The 20,774-nt window shown below is 43.3% G+C and overlaps 2 protein-coding genes across 4 annotated transcripts in view; one reads left to right on the top strand and one right to left on the bottom strand.

Moving 5' to 3' along the window:
• The window catches only part of LOC123767856 (uncharacterized), a 96,094-nt gene extending 94,471 nt beyond the window's left edge, over window positions 1–1,623 (bottom strand). The window contains exon 1 of one of the 3 annotated variants that reach the window (XM_069310342.1): window positions 1,256–1,623. The gene's annotated coding sequence lies outside the window, so the exon portion shown is untranslated. The remainder of the gene's footprint in view (window positions 1–1,255) is intronic. The other 2 variants (XM_069310343.1, XM_069310341.1) reach the window with 2 other exon arrangements.
• A 1,109-nt stretch (window positions 1,624–2,732) lies between these two features.
• Ssrp (structure specific recognition protein) overlaps window positions 2,733–20,774 on the top strand; it is a 59,525-nt gene continuing 41,483 nt past the window's right edge. Inside the window, exons 1-3 of the mRNA XM_045757284.2 lie at window positions 2,733–2,898; window positions 3,829–4,014; window positions 9,316–9,531. Of these exons, the coding sequence (XP_045613240.1) occupies window positions 2,836–2,898; window positions 3,829–4,014; window positions 9,316–9,531 (465 nt within the window). The 5' untranslated portion in view covers window positions 2,733–2,835. The remainder of the gene's footprint in view (window positions 2,899–3,828; window positions 4,015–9,315; window positions 9,532–20,774) is intronic.

The following is a 20,774-nucleotide window of genomic DNA, read 5'->3' as shown; positions in this document are numbered from 1 at the left end:
GCCTGACAAAAAGATATCCAGAGACATTGCAGTAGCCATACACAGACTCAGACTGGGTTACAAGTGCTGCTGGGAGGTAATGAACCCAATAGTTAAAGAGTGTCACATCTGTGGAACAGAAGCAGAGGCGCCACTATTGCACTACTTACTGGAATGTGAAGCTACTGAAGCCCTGCGCATCAAACTATACATTAATCCAACGACAGCAGCTGTATTAGATGCAAAATCCTGAGTGACTACAATGATTAGAAAAGCCGTTAAACAATGGGACACACTAGTGAACATTCTGCACCTACATCCACCACCAAGATAATTGTATTAAAACACGACTAAAACAGAAGTGAAAAAGAAACAGGAAAAAGGGAGGAAACCCCACCTCCATTTAAAACTTTGACCCAAATATCAGAGTAACAAGGTTATCGCGAATAACCGAACTGAATTACGGGCTCACCATAGCCCGTGCTACATGGACGTTTCGTTCTGAGTAGCTGAATCTAGAACAACAACAACAACCACTGTGGTGTGATGTAAACTCCGTTATCGTGCCCCTAACACTAGACTCCAGGTCACTACATACTGATTTATATATACATGGAGTGGGCCTGCGGGCCGCTCCAAGCAACAGCCTGTTGGACCAAGCTCTTGTAAGTCAGGCCGGGCTTGGGGGGAGTAGAACTCCCAGAACTCACTCCAGGTACTTGTATTCAAGCCCCGAAGCCTCTTGTCAACCTGTATATAAACAGCGCACCGTCGGCCCAAGCCTAGCTGTTGAGAATCCTGAAGTTAGCTAAAGATTCATAATTCTCGCGACACTCAAGTTACTCTTCGAAAAATGTTCCCTACCAATGCTCTCAAATCTTCTAACGGACTCGAACCACGTACAGGTCTGCCACTTGACCTCAAGGTGCCTGTATTTAGTTCCTTGCCGCTGACTCTAAGCGTACGGGATGAACCAAATCACAGAAAATCAGATGCAGCGCTCAGCTTGAATGTAAATGTTTAAGCGTAAAGAGCATCGGGGGTCCAGTTCCTGAACCTGTCGTTCAACTCTGTAACGCTCCTACCACCGCCCTCGTCATGGGTAAGCGAGCCTTAATAATCAAATTAAATTAAAATCCACCCCGAAAGGTAACTGGTAATTTTGTAAATAAACAAACTCGGTGAAGAACAAGGAGAGTGTTTGAGAGCCCGCAAGAACACGGAGAGAAGGGAACCAGTGTCGCTAAGCAACACTCAGTAGCCACAAGGGCCTCACCTGCGTCAGTAAGCTTCCTCCTGATGGGCGTGTGGGAGGACCAGCACGGGTGTGGACGCCGACCACGAGACGCAACACCGACCCTTCACCTCCTGCCGGAATCAATACCAGACTGGCGTGAGGGGCTGGAAGCGTCCCCTCCCACACTCCTGCGCCGTCAGCCTCCCTCCCTACCTCTCTCTCTCTCACACACACGCACGCACACACACACACGCACGCACGCACGCACACACACACACACACACACACACACACACACACACACACACACACACACACACACACACACACACACACACGCACGCATGTCAAAGCGTTATACGACAAAGAGTTCTGGGAAGACGGGACACCTCGAGCGTAGTTCTCATCCTGTAACTACACTTAGGTAATTATACTTAGGTAATTACACACACACACACACACACACACACACACACACACACACACACACACACACACACACACACACACACACACACACACACACCACCACCACCGCCTCTCGAACGCTCATCCCTCTCCAAGTCTTACAATAGTGTCACGAGTCGTATCGGAGTTATCACCAACAAAACAGTTCCTCTCACTGAAGATAAGATTGGGTATCAGCAAGGGTAGGTAAACTAATATAGAAATTTGTTCAAACTTAACCAAACTTATCTTAACCTAACCAAGATCATGAATTGCTAACTAAGTTAGTAATTCATGATCTTAATATAATAATATTAATGGGATTAAACCAATTTGAAAATAAGTATTTGGAAAATATTGGAAATTACTCTGCTTGGTAGACAAATAGGACCTTTTTTTCTTTCCAAGGTTCCTAGGATCAACGTCCCCAGGGGGCCGGTCTCTGACCTGCCCTCCTGCGGTAAGTGGTCTAGTCAATATGGCTGTTGGACGCGGCTGTGATTTGTACATATTACATTATAAAAGCATATACAATCATCATTGAGTTTCTTAACGTTAATGGCCCAATTTACTTTTAAATTAGCCCAAAAAGTCACAAATACCGGAATTAAAAATTTGGGAGCGCGAGGCTCTCAAAAGTAGCCCAGTTAGCTACTTGTAGTCCAATCTGGCAACCCTATACTCGGGCATTATTCTTCTTTTAAACTCATTATCATCGTTTTTAACCCACAAATAGGTTGTAAGTAGAATAATTTTGCCTGTCCTTCTGGTGATGTATAATGGATCAGGGATAATGTATGTATTTGTATGTGAAAAAAAAATACATTCACGCAAACTACAGTTCATATATTGGTCGCCGATCTTAACACTCTTGTATCTCCGATAAAACGGATCATATTGGGATATCTTTGAATTAGAAATGTATTTTAATCTATGTCTTTCCAAACACTGTTAAATATATTGAGAAACTCGTGGTATTAACAGAAAAAAATGGTTTATGAATTGTGTTTAGCATCGCTGGCTTGTGGCGTGACGTCACAAAAACGCTGGATGCATCCGGATTTAAGACGAACGCAGGTCACAGAGACTCCAGTTCCCGGGAAAACGAGGCGCCGCACTGTTTACCTCTGCTAGTGGAGCTCTCACGCGAGGCAGTATCCTATCCTGCTAAGATGAAGGACGAAGTGCCGGTGCTGGAGTACACGGATGTCTCTATAGAGTCTAGAGGGTTAATGGTATGTTGGCGCGTCGTATTATTGTTGTTTTAACAGGCAGCGTTATAGGCAAGCCCTGGTGTTGGTGTTATGGTAGGCAGCGTTATAGGCAAGCCGTGGTGTTGGTGTTATGGTAGGCAGCGTTATTGGCAAGCCCTGGTGTTGGTGTTATGGTAGGCATCATTGTAGGCAAGCCGTGGTGGTGTTATGGTAGGCATCATTGTAGGCAAGCCGTGGTTGTGTTATGGTAGGCATCATTGTAGGCAAGCCGTGGTTGTGTTATGGTAGGCATCATTGTAGGCAAGCCGTGGTGTTATGGTAGGCAGCATTGTAGGCAAGCCGTGGTTGTGTTATGGTAGGCAGCATTGTAGGCAAGCCGTGGTGGTGTTATGGTAGGCAGCATTGTAGGCAAGCCGTGGTGGTGTTATGGTAGGCAGCATTGTAGGCAAGCCGTGGTTGTGTTATGGTAGGCAGCATTGTAGGCAAGCCGTGGTGGTATGGTAGGCAGCATTGTAGGCAAGCCGTGGTGGTGTTATGGTAGGCAAGTTTGGGTTTCTGCCTGTTTTTATGGTATGGTTTCTAATTGCATTGCACATCGGTATATGAACTCTGGTCCTCATCGTTACTATAAGTACTGTACTATTAAAACGGGACGACGGGCTGCAGTAATACAGTATCACAATCTGAATTATTCAAGTGTATGAACAATGTTTACTTTCACAATATTAGGCCATAAAGTTTCGTTGATAAATCATGATTTTGGGTAATGTAATAACTACTACAAAATATATACAGTATATATATATATAGTATTTGTTGATACTAGTTACTGTGTACATACAGCAGTCCACCAATGACTTATAAAACAAGCTTTGTCAAAAAGCTTGTGTGGGATTTGACTGCACCCTACATTAGTATGATATTTCAATTTAAGTTGTATTTTCCCGGCAGGTACCCGTTCGCTTAAAGCTGAGTGAACAAGGCATTAGTTACCGCAATGTAAAGACCGGCAAAGTAGAAAACCTGAATGCTTCCGAAATTGAGGTGATTAATTGGCAGAGACTCTGTGGAAGTTATGGATTACGAATTTTCACAGAAAATGGCAGTCTGTTTCGTTTTGGAGGTTTCAAAGAATCTGTAAGTATCTACAGTTTTAATACTTATTTTTTTTTACTATTAAAAATAAAATAAAAATTAATGCTTTATAGTGAAATTTAAATGTTAGATTTAACCAGTAGCAGCCAATGTTGTGTTTCATAACAAGTGAAGGTTTATTTGCATTAGTTCATTTATTATGCACCCCATACCCATCTTGTGGGCGGTAGTGGAAAGGGTTACAGAGGCACATAATGGGCTCAGGGACTGAACCCCACAATTCATTTAGCTAAACAAGTTACAGTCTTGAGCTAGTTACAAAATTCAGTATGTCGTCACATTATCAACAGGTTCAAGATCGACCACAAGTACAGTTTCTAAATTAAGCAACTGACATATGTGGAGAGCTAGTGTCAATTGATATATTTGTCCTGCACACCGCCCCCCATCCAGTTGGCAGCGGTGGATAAGTTACAATCACTTACTACCTACAGTTAGCAAACTGGGGATATTTGGCTAAAATTAATTAAAAAAAAATTTGCATTTGCAAAGAAAATTACATCAACTTTTTAATGTTCATAGAAATCGCAATAATGTGATACTGTACACACAATACCCAATAATGTGATACCCTGCAAACACACAACGTAACGGTCCCTATTTTTCCCTTGGTACGCCTTGTAACAAAGTTGTTACATCTTGTTATAAAAATTTTATGGTGTTAGAAAGTTGTTACTTGTTACATTAGTTGTCACAACTTGTTAGATGTTAAAACTTGTTCGAACTTTGTAGCAACGTCTCACTTTCGTCATGTGTTTTGCAGGTACTGTATATAGTTATGTCTATGAGAATAGATAAAGATATATTGGGTTATTGTAATTTCCTTGTATATTTTAAGGAAGTGTTTAGTGGAGATCTAAATTACCTACACTAGATTGCATGAGATTGTGTAAAACTTGGATTGGCCACAGCTTGATGCCTCCAGACTCACAAGTGGAGTCTGGAGAATTTACATAACATACTTAGGACAAAAAAAACAAAACTATGTATCTATCCCATCAAGCAGGTATCGTGTATTTTATGTAAAGATTTGAACTACACATCTTTTGCATTCCTGAGTGCATTATTGAAGTCTGAGCCATATGATATAAGCTATATGATATGAGCCATATGATATAATGCCCTTAAGAGAGTATGACCAACTTGGTGTGGTTCAAATCTTTACATAAAATACATAAATACTGTACATACGTGTGGGTTTTTTATTCTTGGTTATGTCTGTGATAAAACATTACAATTAATGATGTAAAGTTTATTATTAGCCATTTGCAAATACTTTACATTGCATTGGAGTGTGTGTGTTCCTAATTGTAATAATATTCCGATGCAACATGGCTACAGGAAGCCCGTGTTTAGGCAGATTGAGGTCCACCTAGGCCAACTCTTGACCTTTTCCCAGGCTGCAACCCCCCACAACAGTTGCCTAACTACCGGGTACCTATTTACCACTAGCTGAACCAAGGCATCAGGTGAAAGGAAACGTTTACCGTTTCTGAATCTGCCTTCCTCGGCTGAGAGTCAAGGACATAGACCACTATACTACAGGACCCATATAAGACTGCAAAATAATGAACAAAAATATGAGTTCATGATTACTCGGGAAATTATCTATACTGTAGTTGATATATTATTATAAATATTGTCATGGTTTATTTAGTAAAAAGATATTTGGAATAAATCAAATTTAAAGAAACAAATTTCATGTTGTGTATTAAGAGTTCTCATAAATGCTTGTAATTAGCTCGGGAATTCATCATTGCTCATATTCTAAATTACAGTACTCTATAGTAGACATTTTCAAATTAGAACGATTATTATTGTATGTTGTACTGTATATCATACAATATAATAGTTTTATTGATACCTGTGTATGTGTGTGTGTGTATATATATATATACAGTGGCACCTCGATTAACGAGTTTAATCTGTTCCGGCACCGAGCTCTTCATGTGGAAAACTCGTCTTGCAAAAACAACAAAAAAACTGTCGTCGGAGGTGTCCGAGAACCAGCGAAAACACTCGTTAATAGAGGGAAAGCTTGTCAGTCGAGACGTATTTTCTGCGAGTGGCTTGCTCGTAACTGGAGCCGCTCGTCACTTGAGGTTCCACTGTGTGTGTGTAATCAATTACAGTGGTCCCCAATCAATTATTGGGGACCACTGTACAGTACATGTCTTGGTAGTACAGTCAAGTTCATTCTTGGCTTACAATCAAGAATGTCGGACAGGTCACAAAAAATGTTTGGACACGTTTCCTTTAACTTAATGTATCTGTTCCCCTAGTAGAAAATAGGTACAGTACCCGGGAGTTTGTCAATTGTTGTAGAGTTTTATCCTGCGGAAGGTCAGTAGTTTGACCTTGTGGGTGTCGATATAAGCCTATACAGGTGTACTTCAGTTTAAGAATTTAATCCGTTCCTGGAGACGGTTCGTAAACCGAAGCGAATTTCCCCATAAATATTGGGAAGTGAATTAATCTGTTCCTGACTCCCCAAAAACTTCACTTCCAAGTATATTTTATACCTAATTCATCCAAATCTTCACTACAAAAGTATGTTACTTATTATTTACCCTTGCTGATGACTCCTGTTGGCATATAGAAGTTGGTGAGGAGGGGAGGGAGGAGGAGAAGTGTTGCTGTTTGGAAGGGGAGTCCTCTTCCATTATAACATCAGGCAGTGAAGATTTCTCTGGATTGCACTCTGGCACGTTTTGCCTGAATACCACTAGGTCCTGGTTGTGGTTCACTGCTTGATTTTCTCACAAAGAAAGTTCCATTGAAGATTGTTTTTCCCTTCACAACATTTGTCTGTAGTGAAGCATCACATTGTCATTAAGATTAATGCAACGGCCTACTACAGCTTTCTCCGAGTGAATCGTTTCAATAAAAGTTTACATTTCTTCCCACATATGACACCACTTCCTAATTGTTGAGGAAGGGACTTTCTCTTCTGCCTCATCCTCCTCTGAAGAAATATCCTCAGCTGCTTCTTGTTGCTGCTCCTTTTGAAGGGCTTGGAGTTCTTTGTTGTGTTGTTCTACCATCTCCTCCACATCAGCACCATCCAATTCCAAGCCCATTTTCCAGCCCAGAGTAACAATTTCCTCAACAATAGGCACTTCATTTACAGGCTCAAACCCCTCAAAGTCTAGTTCTGACACACATTCAGCCCACAATTTTCTCCAGCCAAGAAGATCAGGTTTTTTTTGAGTCACTTCTTGCCAGGCTTTGTCAACGTGTTTTAAAGCACTACAAATGTTGAAATGGTTTTTCCAGAACTCTTTGAGGGTGAGGTTTGCGGCATCAGTCACTTCAAAACATTTCTGGAAAAGTACCCTTACATAAAGTTTCTTAAAATTTGCTATGATTTTCTGGTCCATAGGCTGAATTAGAGGAGTGGTGTTAGGAAGAAGGAACTTTATTGTGAGAAAATTAAATCTGTTCAACAATGCATCTTCCAAGCCTGGAGGATGAGCAGGAGCATTGTCGAGGAGAAGCAGGGCCTTGAGTGGCAAACTTTTTTCCTGCAGATATTTTTGTATGGCAGGACACACCACATCATTCACCCACTCCATAAAAAATAAATCTTAGTCACCCATGCCTCATTATTAGCCCTCCACATCACACACACTTGATTTTTCTGCACACCATACTTTTTGAAAACCCTTGGATTTTCAGAATGATACACAAGCAAGGGTTTAAAATTAATTAATTTAACACTTTCACGCTTTGGTGCCTCTTGAGCGAGTCAACTATTTGTGATAACACTTTTCGGCTGATGTGACTTGCTCACGAGTCACGAGAAAAAATATTTGTATAAATTCCATTTTCGATCCGATCTACTTGGGGATAGTTTAGAAATGTTCGCCATGAAATTTACGTTCTCTCTAATAGCCGAAGAGCTTATTTGGGAGAACGGCATGGCAGTGAATCATCGTGGTAAAACAATTGTATTATTTACACGACGAGTATGATCGACGTAGTTTTTATATTTGTTGCCGGTCGAATGCATCCTTATGTGATGTTTTATACTTATGTTCTTCTAGAACATTCTATTGCGAACTCATTGGTACAAAAATGAAATACGTACATCGAAAAATAATGTCAGGACAGTGAATTAAATATACACTTTTCGATGCGGTTTCGCCGATATGCCGCTGTGGGTAACACTTCGGCCACTTCCCACACTCTTGTGGGTCGGTTGCGACATTGATTCTATATTTATATGCATATGTCCGTGTAGAGAATTTTATTGCGATTTCAGTGATACCAAAATTAACGATGTAGGACAACTATGGGCTTCACAACCATGAAGAGTGGAAACATTTTGTTGCTGTTTGGCGCTCTCTGCTAGTGATCTCAATAGTTTTTTATTTGATGTTGATATACCTTATGCTTTGGTGGCATTTTATAGGTATGTTCTTAGACAATTCTATTGTGAACACAGTGATACCAAATTTAAATACGTACGCCTACAATTAGTGTCAGGACAGTCAAAAGAGTATACACTTTTCGGTCTTAACGCTTAGGCACTTGAAACGCCGGCAGCACAAGGGGAAAGTTTTTTCAATATGCCGGCAGCGCTGAAGTGTTAATTTTCAAATCGCTACTTGCATTTCCACACAGTACAAGCGTAAACCTATCTTTTATAGACTTTTGTCCGGGCAATGATTTCTCCTCCTTGATAATGTATATCCTCTTAGGCAATCTTTTCCAGAACAGTCCTGTCTCATCACAAATAAACACTTGTTGCGGTAGGTATCCCTCAGCCTCTACAAAATCTTTAAATTCTTCAATAAATCTTTCGGCTCTGGTTTGTCTGAGCTGGCAGCCTCCCCATGCCCCACAACACTATGAATACCACTTCTTTTTTTAAATTTTTCAAACCATCCCCTGCTTGCCTTAGTCTTTCGTATCTACACTCGTTCCAGGGGTTTTCTTTACAAGATCTTCGTGCAATACTCTGGCTTTCTCACAAACGATGGCCTCTGAAACACTATCACCTGCTAACTCCTTGTTGTGTATCCAAATTAATAACAACTTTTCCACATCCTCAAGTATTCGTGTTTTCTGCTTCGTGATTGTTGATATGCCCTTGGCCACTTTAGCACTCATGCTTTTAGGGAATGACTGAAATGCTCAGTAATATATTTAGGTTACTGTATTATGTAAATCTTTTTAGTTTTATAAGCAAACGAGATATTTATATGGTACACATTTTTTACTCTTTACTTTATACAGTACTGGTTATTTTTGTTTATTAACGTCTTTTTGTATTTCCAGGAACAGTCAAAGCTGGAGAAATTTTTCAAGAACACGTACAGTAAGTCCATGTCTGAGAAGGAGTTCTCTGTTAAAGGATGGAACTATGGAGCTGCAAAGTTTGAAGGGGCTGTATTGTCGTTTGATGTAGGTTCCATTCCAGCATTTGAAGTGCCCCTAAGTCATGTGTCTGGCTGCACCACCGGCAAAAATGAAGTTACTCTAGAGTTCCATCAGGTATGCAACAATCTATGGTGGAATTGTTATTGTTATAGCAAAAGTATATTTACAGCAGTAAAATTAATTAATTATTTTGTAATACTTTAGCGTTCCAATGACACTAAAACAACATGCTCATCTCGATATTACTGAAAATCACTTTTTCTGAGGGGACTCCTTCGGTGGCTCCCTGAAGTTATCTTGCTAAGATTGCTCAGTACTAAAAGGTCACATCAGTCACAGAAATTTTTTGGCCTGTCAGGGACTGGCGCCAAACCTGGGCCCCAAATAGGTAAAAGGAGTGAGTGACAATCTGCCACCCTACTGGATAAGCTTTGAGAAAATCAGTGTTTTGCAGACAACTGGAGGATCCACAGAAAATGAAGCCTGAAAACGGTCAAACAACTCTGCAAACAATTCACACAAAGTTAGGGATTCACTCAAAATAGCTCAAAACTCATTAGTATCGATTATCACCACAGGGCAACCCATGATCAGCCCTCAGCTGGCGCCTCATCTCAGTTTTGTTGCTAATGAGGCAGCATTTGGATCTCTTTATAGTGTTCGGTTCATCAGTCATCATGGGCAAACCCTGCTACTTCCAATTAGGTGCCTGCCATCCTCGTCCTGTGGGATAATTTTCTTCGTGTATTGTTTTGCCGTTTTCGATCCAGATTGTTGTGTGAACTTGACTTGTGTTTCAGGCTGCATGGGCTCAGGGTTTTCTTCCCCAGGTACCTGTCAACTATGCTTTTGCATATCAACTTCTCTGGTGTGTTCAGGAGTTTTCCCTTCAGCAGCCTGGCCATCTGGGTGAAGATTAGCCTTGGGCTAATCACATCTTTGATTCCTCTGCTTGGGTCATTTGGCCGAGTTATTTTCATTCTTTGGTTATTTTATATATGGGTATTTAACCCTTAACATGCTCGGGGTTAAATATCCTGTCATCCCCACAGGCGCATGTCATTTTGAAAAAAAAAACATTATTTTTTCTTCCTAACCTGTTAACACTTTGGCGTGCCCCGCCCGCCACCCCTCAACTGTGCGATTTGGGTCCCAGAGTTTCACGGGAGCGCGCGTTAATTCTGAAAAGTGTATACTCTCTTCAACTTTGTCACCTTAATTTTCGTCCTACGAGATTAAATTTGGTATCATTGTGTTTGCAATAGAATTCTCTACAGCACTAAATGCATAGAAACTACAAGAGCCCGGCTAATTACCCGCAGCAAACAAAGTGCGAACAAGTTACCCAGGAGCCCGCAAAAGCGATAAAATGTGTTCACTCTTTTTACTCTGGTCACCTCAATTTTTGTCCTAGGTCTTTCATTTTGGTATCAATGGGTTCGCAATAGAATTTTCTAGAGGAACATTAGCATATAAAATAAAAAAACTGGTCACGCTCCACCCGCCGATGAGTTGAAGACGAGCCACGCGTTAACTGCGAGTGAGCGCCCAAACGCCTTCCAGCTACACTCCCAATTCCTGCCCACAAATGTTTAGTATTTAGTATTTTAGTATATGTAGTATTATAGTTTAGTATTTTTTGTGTAGTAGTTGTACATCACATAAGCATTGTAGATAGCCATTTGCACAAAATAGATGGTCATTTTCTATGTCCATTTGTGAGTTTTCCTTATGAAGTGATAATATTTGATCATTTGGTCAAAGTGATCAACACCTTTCATGTTTGTATTGTAGTCACAGATTGCGTTCGGCTTGTTGACAGTTACCAAACAGTCCCCAAAAAATCTGATAAAAACCTAATTTTTGGCAATTATTTTAGTGGATGACGCAATGCTGCGTCATCCCCGAGATTACCGACAGTAAACGGATGACGCAATGCTGCGTCATGCCCGGACTAAAGTGTTAATTTGTGTTCACTGATCACGGGAAAAATAATAAAAAAATCGTAAGTGGCATATATTGCCCGTTATAGGGCAGGGAAGTCTAGCAAATTATAGGCGCTGACTCGGCATGTGTCCCAGGCGGTCTGTTGCTCGCCAGCTGTCAGGCCGGAGTTGCCACAGAGAGATAATTACCTAATTATTTCAATGTCTCTGATTTTTCATATTTTTTTTGCTGTAATATTGTTCAATAGTGTGTAGTTTGATATATTTATATAATAAAATGAGTGAATCATCGCTGTCCTCAAAAATATGGTGTGCATATTGTTGATTCAATTATGTTCATCAATCAGTGAACAAATACTCTGTCGGTTATTACACTATATACACAGGTTATCTATAAGTATCTGCATGTTTTGTTCACTATAACAAACCACTAAGTAGCTATTATGAGTCAAAAAGTAATGAGGAGTGACCGCCGTGTACCAGCCAGCCACTCACGCCCTCCCTCCAATCATCTGACTCGCCAACATTCTCCTCCCACAATACTGTTTTTTTCTATAATTCACTATATACAGACGTTATATATAAGTATCTACATGTTTTGTTCACCATAACTACATCTAAGCTTGTATGGTGAGTAAAGGCACAAAGGCGTGGGACCTCACACAGTCAGCTGATGGCTGCTACCCTCAAGGCCAGACACACTAATATTTCTCCAACAATACTGTGTGGTGTTATTACGCTATATATCTTATATACAGATGTTATATATAAGTATCTACATGTTTTGTTCACCATAACTACATCTAAGCTTGTATGGTGTGTAAAGGCACAAAGACGTAGGACCTCACACAGTCAGCTGATGGCTGCTACCTTCAAAGCCAGACGCACTAATATTTCTCCTCCAACAATACTGTGTGGTGTTATTACGCTATATACACACATTATATATAAATATCTACCCGTTTTATTCACCATACTTGTACAAATAAACTGGTATGGTGCCCAAAGACCATCGTGGTAACCAGTAAACAACACCGTCGTCTGCACGGTGGCGTCGTGCAGACGACACCACCGCCCTCACCAAAATGGCGGCTCCAAACCTTCTCTTGTTGTTTATACCCTCTATACACATGTTATATATAAGTATCTACATTTGTGTTCACCATAGCGAACCACTAAGCTGGTATGCTGAGTGCAGTCAATAAAAGGTGGCCACACAGTCAGAAGACATCGCCACCACCCTCCCTCCCACAGCATTACTCCTCCCTTTATGGCGCACAGCACTATATATATCACCACAATCCTGCTATTATCAGAACCCTGGTCAGTTTTATCACAGTCAGGGGTCTTCTGTAATAATATCATCGCTACATAATAGCATGAACAAGTATATTTTGGCATTTTTAGGCGATGCTGTGGTCACAAGCTGAACAGCAGTGCTGTTAGCTCATGCTGCGTGCATCAGGCTTGGTTGCTCACTCAATACTGACGCCAATACCACCCAGGAGTTTGGCCCACGATTTAAAAAAAAAAATGGCGCCTGTTTACAAGAGCCCTGATGAAGGTGTGGTGAACCCCGTGTATCCGCGGGCCGTTTAAATCTTGCGTAGTACTCCAACACGTCATATGACGTGATGCGCACTTTAAGTGTTAATGGTTATATAGCCATTTCATTTGTTATGCTGGAGCACACTGGGGTTCATGTATTTGCTTTATAAGGCATGCCACAGTTGCCATTCACAACCTGATTTTTTTTTTTTGGCTACAACTGGTGACAGGTCTTCTGCCAAGTGGGCCCCAGTGCCTGGAGTTTCTGCTTGGTTAGCCACCTTCAGGCCCTGGGAATCCCCAGAGGGTCTTTGGCATGGTCTGTTATGGATTAGTTGGTCAAGCTTTCCCTTACTCACAAGTTTCATGGGTGCTCATCACCTTTACTACCAGTGATCATCTGCCCCCACCATGCTGCCTGATGGATCAATGACACCTACAACCCTGAGTCCTGTGAGGTTTGTTCTCACTGGGTCTCTGCACTTGCTGATTCCACTTCCCAGTTGAAAGCTTATCAGGTAGTTGCCGATTAATTAATAAGCTAATTTGCTCGAGTTATGTGTTTGCTGCATATTTATTGGCTCGACTTCCTAGAGTTGGCCCCTAAGGTGTTAGGAACCCAGAATTGAAAGTGTTGGTGACCTCCTGGACTAAGTCCACACCTCCTTTTGCTTGTTCCACTGGTGTGTTTGCCTACTTCTGGTCTTCTGGTTCCAGCTTCAAATCATCTGAGGACTTCAGAATCGTTTTAGAATTTAGTTTGGGGTGTAGCTTGGCCTTCAGGGGTGATCCCATCCACATCTTCACAACCCCCCCCACAACCCCTCCCCACCTCCCCACCTCCTCCTCTTCCCTGCTACGAGCCTTCACATTGGGAGGACACGTTCCTGTCTCAGGTGTTGGGCAAGAACCTTGGCTCTACACTGCAGCCTTCGTGGCAGGCTACTGGGGTTGAGGGGGAGCCAAAGGAGTGCCCATGGGTACCTTTCAATTCTTTATGGAATTGTGTCCCCTCCGTGGTTACCTTACCTTGCGGGTTGGTTACCTTGCGATGATTTCATGTCAACATCACAGAGTTCCCAAAGAGGGACAGAGAGTTCCACAGAGGATCTTTTACTGTGGAAGGATTATTTATCGTATCCTTCCTCCATGTATGAGTTGAATCGCTTGGCTGCTTCCCATTGGATTTGATTCCAGTTTCCATACAGTGCATCGGAGTCGACATGTTTCTGGAGGTTTCTGTCTTCCCACACTGCATCCTTCCGTGGTCCACGTGGATTTGCTTTGCTACCTCCTGAAGAACATAGACACCTCTTCCAATGATGGACCCTGGCCTCTTGTTAAGTATGGGTCTGTGTCTGCTTATTGGTTGCAGTATGAGGTCTCTGGTTCATCCTGGCTGGCTGACATCCCTCTTTTTCCTTGGGCAGAGGGTTCTGTCAAATCCACATGCTTGATTGGCAGGAGGGGAGCTCCGTCTTTCAGGTATTCCTGAGCAATGCTGCTTTTGCTCCACTCTTGAGCTATCTGTTCTGGCATTTCCTAAGTATTTGGGCAAGTGAAAACTCCATGTGTAGTTGCCTATGCTGTCCAGGGCTCTTATTGCAGATTACTGCAGGGCATGTTCACATTTGGTGGCAGTGTTGCAAGTTTAGATCCTCATGGAGGGGGAGCTCGGCAACTATATGAAGATGTGGCATCACTAGAGGTCTGCTCCAGGTGTGGAGGCCTTGTGGCCTGCAGTTCTGGCCTTGCCCAAGATACTTGCCCCTCTCCTTTGGGAAGTGGTGGCAGTATTTTATTCGGCCTGCTTCTTGTGTTAGCAGGTCATGTTGACCCATTCTTTAGATTTGATTTGGTCTCGTACCCTTTTGGCTGCCTTCCTCTTTTTCACCTCTCCTCTTTCATGAATTTGTAGCACAAGTTACTTCTGCAGTGCTTTTCCATCCCATTGATCAGTTCTTGTTTTCTTGGGGTTCTGTCCTATTTTAGAGATGATCTAGTTGGATAGGCACCTCACCTGCTGTTGCTTGGGAAGGTCGTAGGGTGGATCTGATTATCAGGCAGTTGCACTTCTCGAGACAAGTTCCTCCTCTGCTCAACATTACGACTGCGCTTCACAGAAGGATTGTTCCATTTGGGGTCGCACCAGCCCTTTCAAGGTTTACCCATTTGATGCCACCATGGGGGAGGAGGTTGTCTGGTTGGTTGGACTCGGGCATGGTCAAGATGGCTTCATCCATCAGTGGGTGTCCCGGTCGTTCCTGTCTCAAGGTGGGACTCTAGTGTGTTCTCATTCTCTCGAGTCTTAACACCTTCATTCCGTGTCCAACCTTCTGCATGACCACTTTGGCTCAAGTTTGCTATCTGTTATAGGCTGGAGCTTGGACAATGTCCTTAGACCTTTGGGATACTTATTGGTATGTCCATTCCATGTACATGGACTTGCTAAGTTTAATTGTGGAGTGACCACTGCAGGGTTCTCACCTTTGGCGTGAATTGTTTGTGTTTACCAGGCTAGTGAGAGTTGTTATGGCCTGCTTCATCTGTTTGGGATTCATGTGTTGACCTAACTCAATGACTGGCTGGTGTGGGTCTCCAATCAATCTGCATGTCAGCTGCCCAGGAATCTGGCTCTTTCACAACTTGCGGGGTTCAGGTTCAGGTTTCTGGTGAACTAGAGGAAGTCCTGGCTGGTTCCATCCCTGGTTCAAACTTGGCTTGGCCTTGCTCCACCTGCAGCTATGTCACTTTCTGGTTTTGGTTTGGCCCCAAATGACTTGTTGGCTGGAAAAACAATTGTGAGAGAGCCTGAACTTTGCCTGCATTGTCTTTTACCTGGGCAGGATTTGGGTTTGGTGGTGTATCAGTTTCTCTGGTTCTGCCCATTTTGCCACTTCTGGAACTGGTAGGTTCAGTCCCCACCCACCCTTCATCAGCATTTGCTTCACCAGCTTCCTCTGAGTTTTTCAGGGTTCAGTTCCATGGGGCCATCCTCCCCTACCATTTGTTGTGTTCAGTCTCTCGGTTGGGGCTTTGTGACCTGCACTCGCCAGACCGCCCTGGGTTGGCGATTGGGCCCATCCCTTTGGGCACACAGCGCAGTGTATGAATTTACAGCTGTGTGACATGCCCTGAGGAAGGTTTTGTTTCCTCTGGGCCATATGCCTTTGACTGCTTCCCCATTGGTTCATTACCTGATCTAAAGGAGGGGGGGGGGGTGTTGCTTCGGTCCATTGCCGTGTGGAGCTGGACGTTTCGGGTAGCTCATCTTATGGTTTTTCTGGGTTTGGTTCTCCATTCAGTTCACATTGGGAATATGTCCAACATTCTCATAGACAGGTTATCCTGCTTCTGTCCCATTTCCATGGAGCGGCCCATCAACAGTGTGTATTCCTACAGTGCGTATTCCGTTGCTTTTGCAAGATGTTTGGTTGCCCCAAGGTGGGCCTCTGTATCAGAATGGAACCGTCACCTTCCTTTGTACAGGGCTCTATCCGTCCCCAATTGCCTTTCGATTGGATTTGTTGAGGTGAAGATGTTGCTCCAGGTGTTGTTCAGTCAGGAGTTGTACTCAGGGAGGGTGATCTTTCTGGTGCTTGATGGCATGTCCAGCCTTGATTTCCAGTGCTGCTGATCCAACCAATGACCAAACCTGGGCATTTTTCCACAGCTCCGTCTTTCCTAGCAAAATGACTCGGTGGTGTACTCTGCTGGTTCAGACTTTTCTTTTGCTCTTCACATTTCCAGTTTTTGACATGTCTTTTGCCATTTGTATGGTGAGTGGGTGGCTGATTTGTTGATGTCCCACCTGCATCTTTACCTATTTGGGAGAACGGCATTGTATTGTATCTTCGTGGTAAGACCATTATATTGTTGGCACAAAGAGTGTAATCGACGTAGTTTTTTATTTGGTGCTGGTCTAACGCATCCTTGTGTGACATTTGAAATGAAATTTGGGTGAAATTCCCAAGAAGAGTGAGTCTGCCTGACTCAGAGGTGGATTCTCCTTCCACACCATAACCCCCTCTCCATTGTCTCTCTCAAACCAGCAACTACTCTCCATAAGGTAAAGTAAACATTAAAACACTACAACAAAACATTTATATTTACATGTGCAGTATTATATTTACATAAAAAAAAGTCATACAAGTATGGATGTTTTTGGGAGTGGAACGGATTAAATTTATTTCCTTTATTTTAAATGGGGAAATTTGTTTCTTAGGAAGAGTTTTCCAGGTAACGAGCTCAGTGCCAGAACGGATTAAACTCGTTAATAGAGGTTCCACTGTGTGTGTGTGTGTGTGTGTGTGTGTACTCACCTAGTTGTACTCACCTAGTTGTGTTTGCGGGGGTTGAGCTCTGGCTCTTTGGTCTCGCCTCTCAACCATCAATCAACAGGTGTACAGATTCCTGAGCCTATCGGGCTCTGTCATATCTACACTTGAAACTGTGTATGGAGTCAGCCTCCACCACATCACTTCCTAATGCATTCCATTTGTCAACCACTCTGACACTAAAAAAGTTCTTTCTAATATCTCTGTGGCTCATTTGGGCACTCAGTTTCCACCTGTGTCCCCTTGTGCGTGTTCCCCTTGTGTTAAATAGACTGTCTTTATCTACCCTATCAATCCCCTTCAGAATCTTGAATGTGGTGATCATGTCCCCCCTAACTCTTCTGTCTTCCAGCGAAGTGAGGTTTAATTCCCGTAGTCTCTCCTCGTAGCTCATACCTCTCAGCTCGGGTACTAGTCTGGTGGCAAACCTTTGAACCTTTTCCAGTTTAGTCTTATCCTTGACTAGATATGGACTCCATGCTGGGGCTGCATACTCCAGGATTGGCCTGACATATGTGGTATACAAAGTTCTGAATGATTCTTTACACAAGTTTCTGAATGCCGTTCGTATGTTGGCCAGCCTGGCATATGCCGCTGATGTTATCCGCTTGATATGTGCTGCAGGAGACAGGTCTGGCGTGATATCAACCCCCAAGTCTTTTTCCTTCTCTGACTCCTGAAGAATTTCCTCTCCCAGATGATACCTTGTATCTGGCCTCCTGCTCCCTACACCTATCTTCATTACATTACATTTGGTTGGGTTAAACTCTAACAACCATTTGTTCGACCATTCCTTCAGCTTGTCTAGGTCTTCTTGAAGCCTCAAACAGTCCTCTTCTGTTTTAATCCTTCTCATAATTTTAGCATCGTCCGCAAACATTGAGAGAAATGAATCGATACCCTCCGGGAGATCATTTACATATATCAGAAACAAGATAGGACCGAGTACAGAGCCCTGTGGGACTCCACTGGTGACTTCACGCCAATCGGAGGTCTCACCCCTCACCGTAACTCTCTGCTTCCTATTGCTTAGATACTCCCTTATCCACTGGAGCACCTTACCAGCTACACCTGCCTGTCTCTCCAGCTTATGTACCAGCCTCTTATGCGGTACTGTGTCAAAGGCTTTCCGACAATCCAAGAAAATGCAGTCCGCCCAGCCCTCTCTTTCTTGCTTAATCTGTGTCACCTGATCGTAGAATTCTATCAAGCCTGTAAGGCAAGATTTACCCTCCCTGAATCCATGTTGGCGATTTGTCACGAAGTCCCTTCTCTCCAGATGTATTACCAGTTTTTTTCTCACGATCTTCTCCATCACCTTGCATGGTATACAAGTCAAGGACACTGGCCTGTAGTTCAGTGCCTCTTGTCTGTCGCCCTTTTTGTATATTGGGACCACATTCGCCGTCTTCCATATTTCTGGTAGGTCTCCCGTCTCTAGTGACTTACTATACACTATGGAGAGTGGCAAGCAAAGTGCCTCTGCACACTCTTTCAGTACCCATGGTGAGATCCCATCTGGACCAACAGCCTTTCTAACATCCAGATCCAGCAGGTGTCTCTTGACCTCCTCTCTCGTAATTTCGAACTCCTCCAAGGCCGCCTGGTTTACCTCCCTTTCTCCTAGCACAGTGACCTCACCCTGTTCTATTGTGAAGACCTCCTGGAACCTCTTGTTGAGTTCCTCACACACCTCTCTGTCATTCTCTGTATACCTGTCCTCGCCTGTTCTAAGTTTCAATACCTGTTCTTTCACTGTTGTTTTCCTTCTGATGTGACTGTGGAGTAGCTTTGGTTCAGTCTTGGCTTTGTTTGCTATATCATTTTCAAAAATTTTCTCTGCTTCTCTTCTCACCCTGACGTACTCATTCCTGGTTCTCTGGTATCTCTCCCTGCTTTCTGGTGTTCTGTTATTCCGGAAGTTCCTCCACGCCTTCTTGTTCAGTTTCTTCGCTTCCATACATGCCCTATTATACCATGGATTCTTTTGTTGCTTCTCGGATTTTTCCCTTTGGGCCGGGATGAACCTGTTTACTGCCTCCTGACACTTTTGGGTAACATAGTCCATCATACCCTGTACAGACTTGTCTCTGAGGTCTGTGTCCCAAGGTATTTCACTTAGGAAACTTCTCATCTGTTCATAATTCCCCTTTCGGTATGCCAGCCTTTTGATTCCTAGTTCTTTTTGGGGGGAGATAAGTCCTAGCTCTACCAGGTACTCAAAGTTCAATACACTGTGGTCACTCATTCCCAAGGGCGCTTCCATCTTAACTTCCCTTATATCCCATTCATTTAGGGTAAATATCAAATCAAGCATTGCTGGTTCATCTTCTCCTCTCATTCTTGTTGGCTCTTTGGTATGCTGGCTTAGAAAGTTTCTTGTTGCCACGTCCAGCAGCTTAGCTCTCCATGTTTCTGGTCCTCCATGCGGGTCTCTGTTCTTCCAATCTATCTTCCCATGGTTGAAGTCTCCCATAATTAGTAGTCCAGATCCATTCCTGCTAGCAACAGAAGCTGCTCTTTCTATTATGTTAATGGTGGCCATGTTGTTTCTATCATATTCCTGTCTAGGTCTTCTGTCATTTGGTGGTGGATTATATATGACTGCGACTATAATTTTTTTCCCTCCATTTGTTACAGTACCTGCTATGTAGTCACTGAAACCTTCACAGCCCTGAATATCCATCTCCTCAAAATCCCAGCCTTTTCTTACCAGCAGAGCTACACCACCCCCACCTCTTCCTTCCCTCTCTTTCCGCATAACATAATAGTCCTGTGGAAACACTGCATTTGTTATTGTTTTCGTGATCTTTGTTTCTGTGAGGGCTATTATGTCTGGGTTTTCCTCTAGTACCAGTTCTCCAAGCTCATTTGCTTTATTTGTAATTCCATCTATGTTAGTGTACATCGCTTTGAGGCTCACTTTCTTCTGTCCCTTCTCAAATCGCCTCCTTGGTGAGTGTTCTGCTGGTGGGGGAGGCTGTTCCATGGGTGTGAGGACCTGTGAGGTGGGTAACAGGATCTCAGAGGATACTGGAATGAGGGGCGGGGGATCCAGTGAAGGGGGAGGGACAGGGAGGGTATGGGGTGAAAGGGGAGGGAGGACGGGAAGGAAAGGGGGGGAGGGAGGACTCGGGAGGAGGGGAGGGGTAGAAGGGTGGGGATTGGGTGTGGGGGGAGGGAGATTTGGCTGAACTTTTGAGTGGGGGCAGGGAGGGTTTGGGGTAGGGGGGTTTTCTATGCAGAGGAGGGAGGCGGGGTTGTCCTCCCTTCTGGTGTTACTGGGTAGCTGGTTGTGGGTTCCCCCCTCGCCTCTGGGGGTGTTGTGTTGGGAGCTGTGACTTCCTGGTTTTCCCCTCTCGCCCTGCGCCTCTTCCTTGCTTCTGCCGCCACGGCTCTCTCCTCCCTTGTCATGTCTCGCAGGAGGAATACATTTTTTAATTTTCCCACGTTTTTCAGGGAGCTCTTCCTTGATAGGATCCTCTCCTTTGTGTTCTCGTTTGCAAACACTATCTTTATCATTCGG

The sequence above is a fragment of the Procambarus clarkii genome, chromosome 67 (genome assembly GCF_040958095.1).
Source record: "Procambarus clarkii isolate CNS0578487 chromosome 67, FALCON_Pclarkii_2.0, whole genome shotgun sequence".
NCBI lineage: Eukaryota > Metazoa > Arthropoda > Malacostraca > Decapoda > Cambaridae > Procambarus > Procambarus clarkii.
This window is presented reverse-complemented; position numbering and strand designations above follow the sequence as displayed.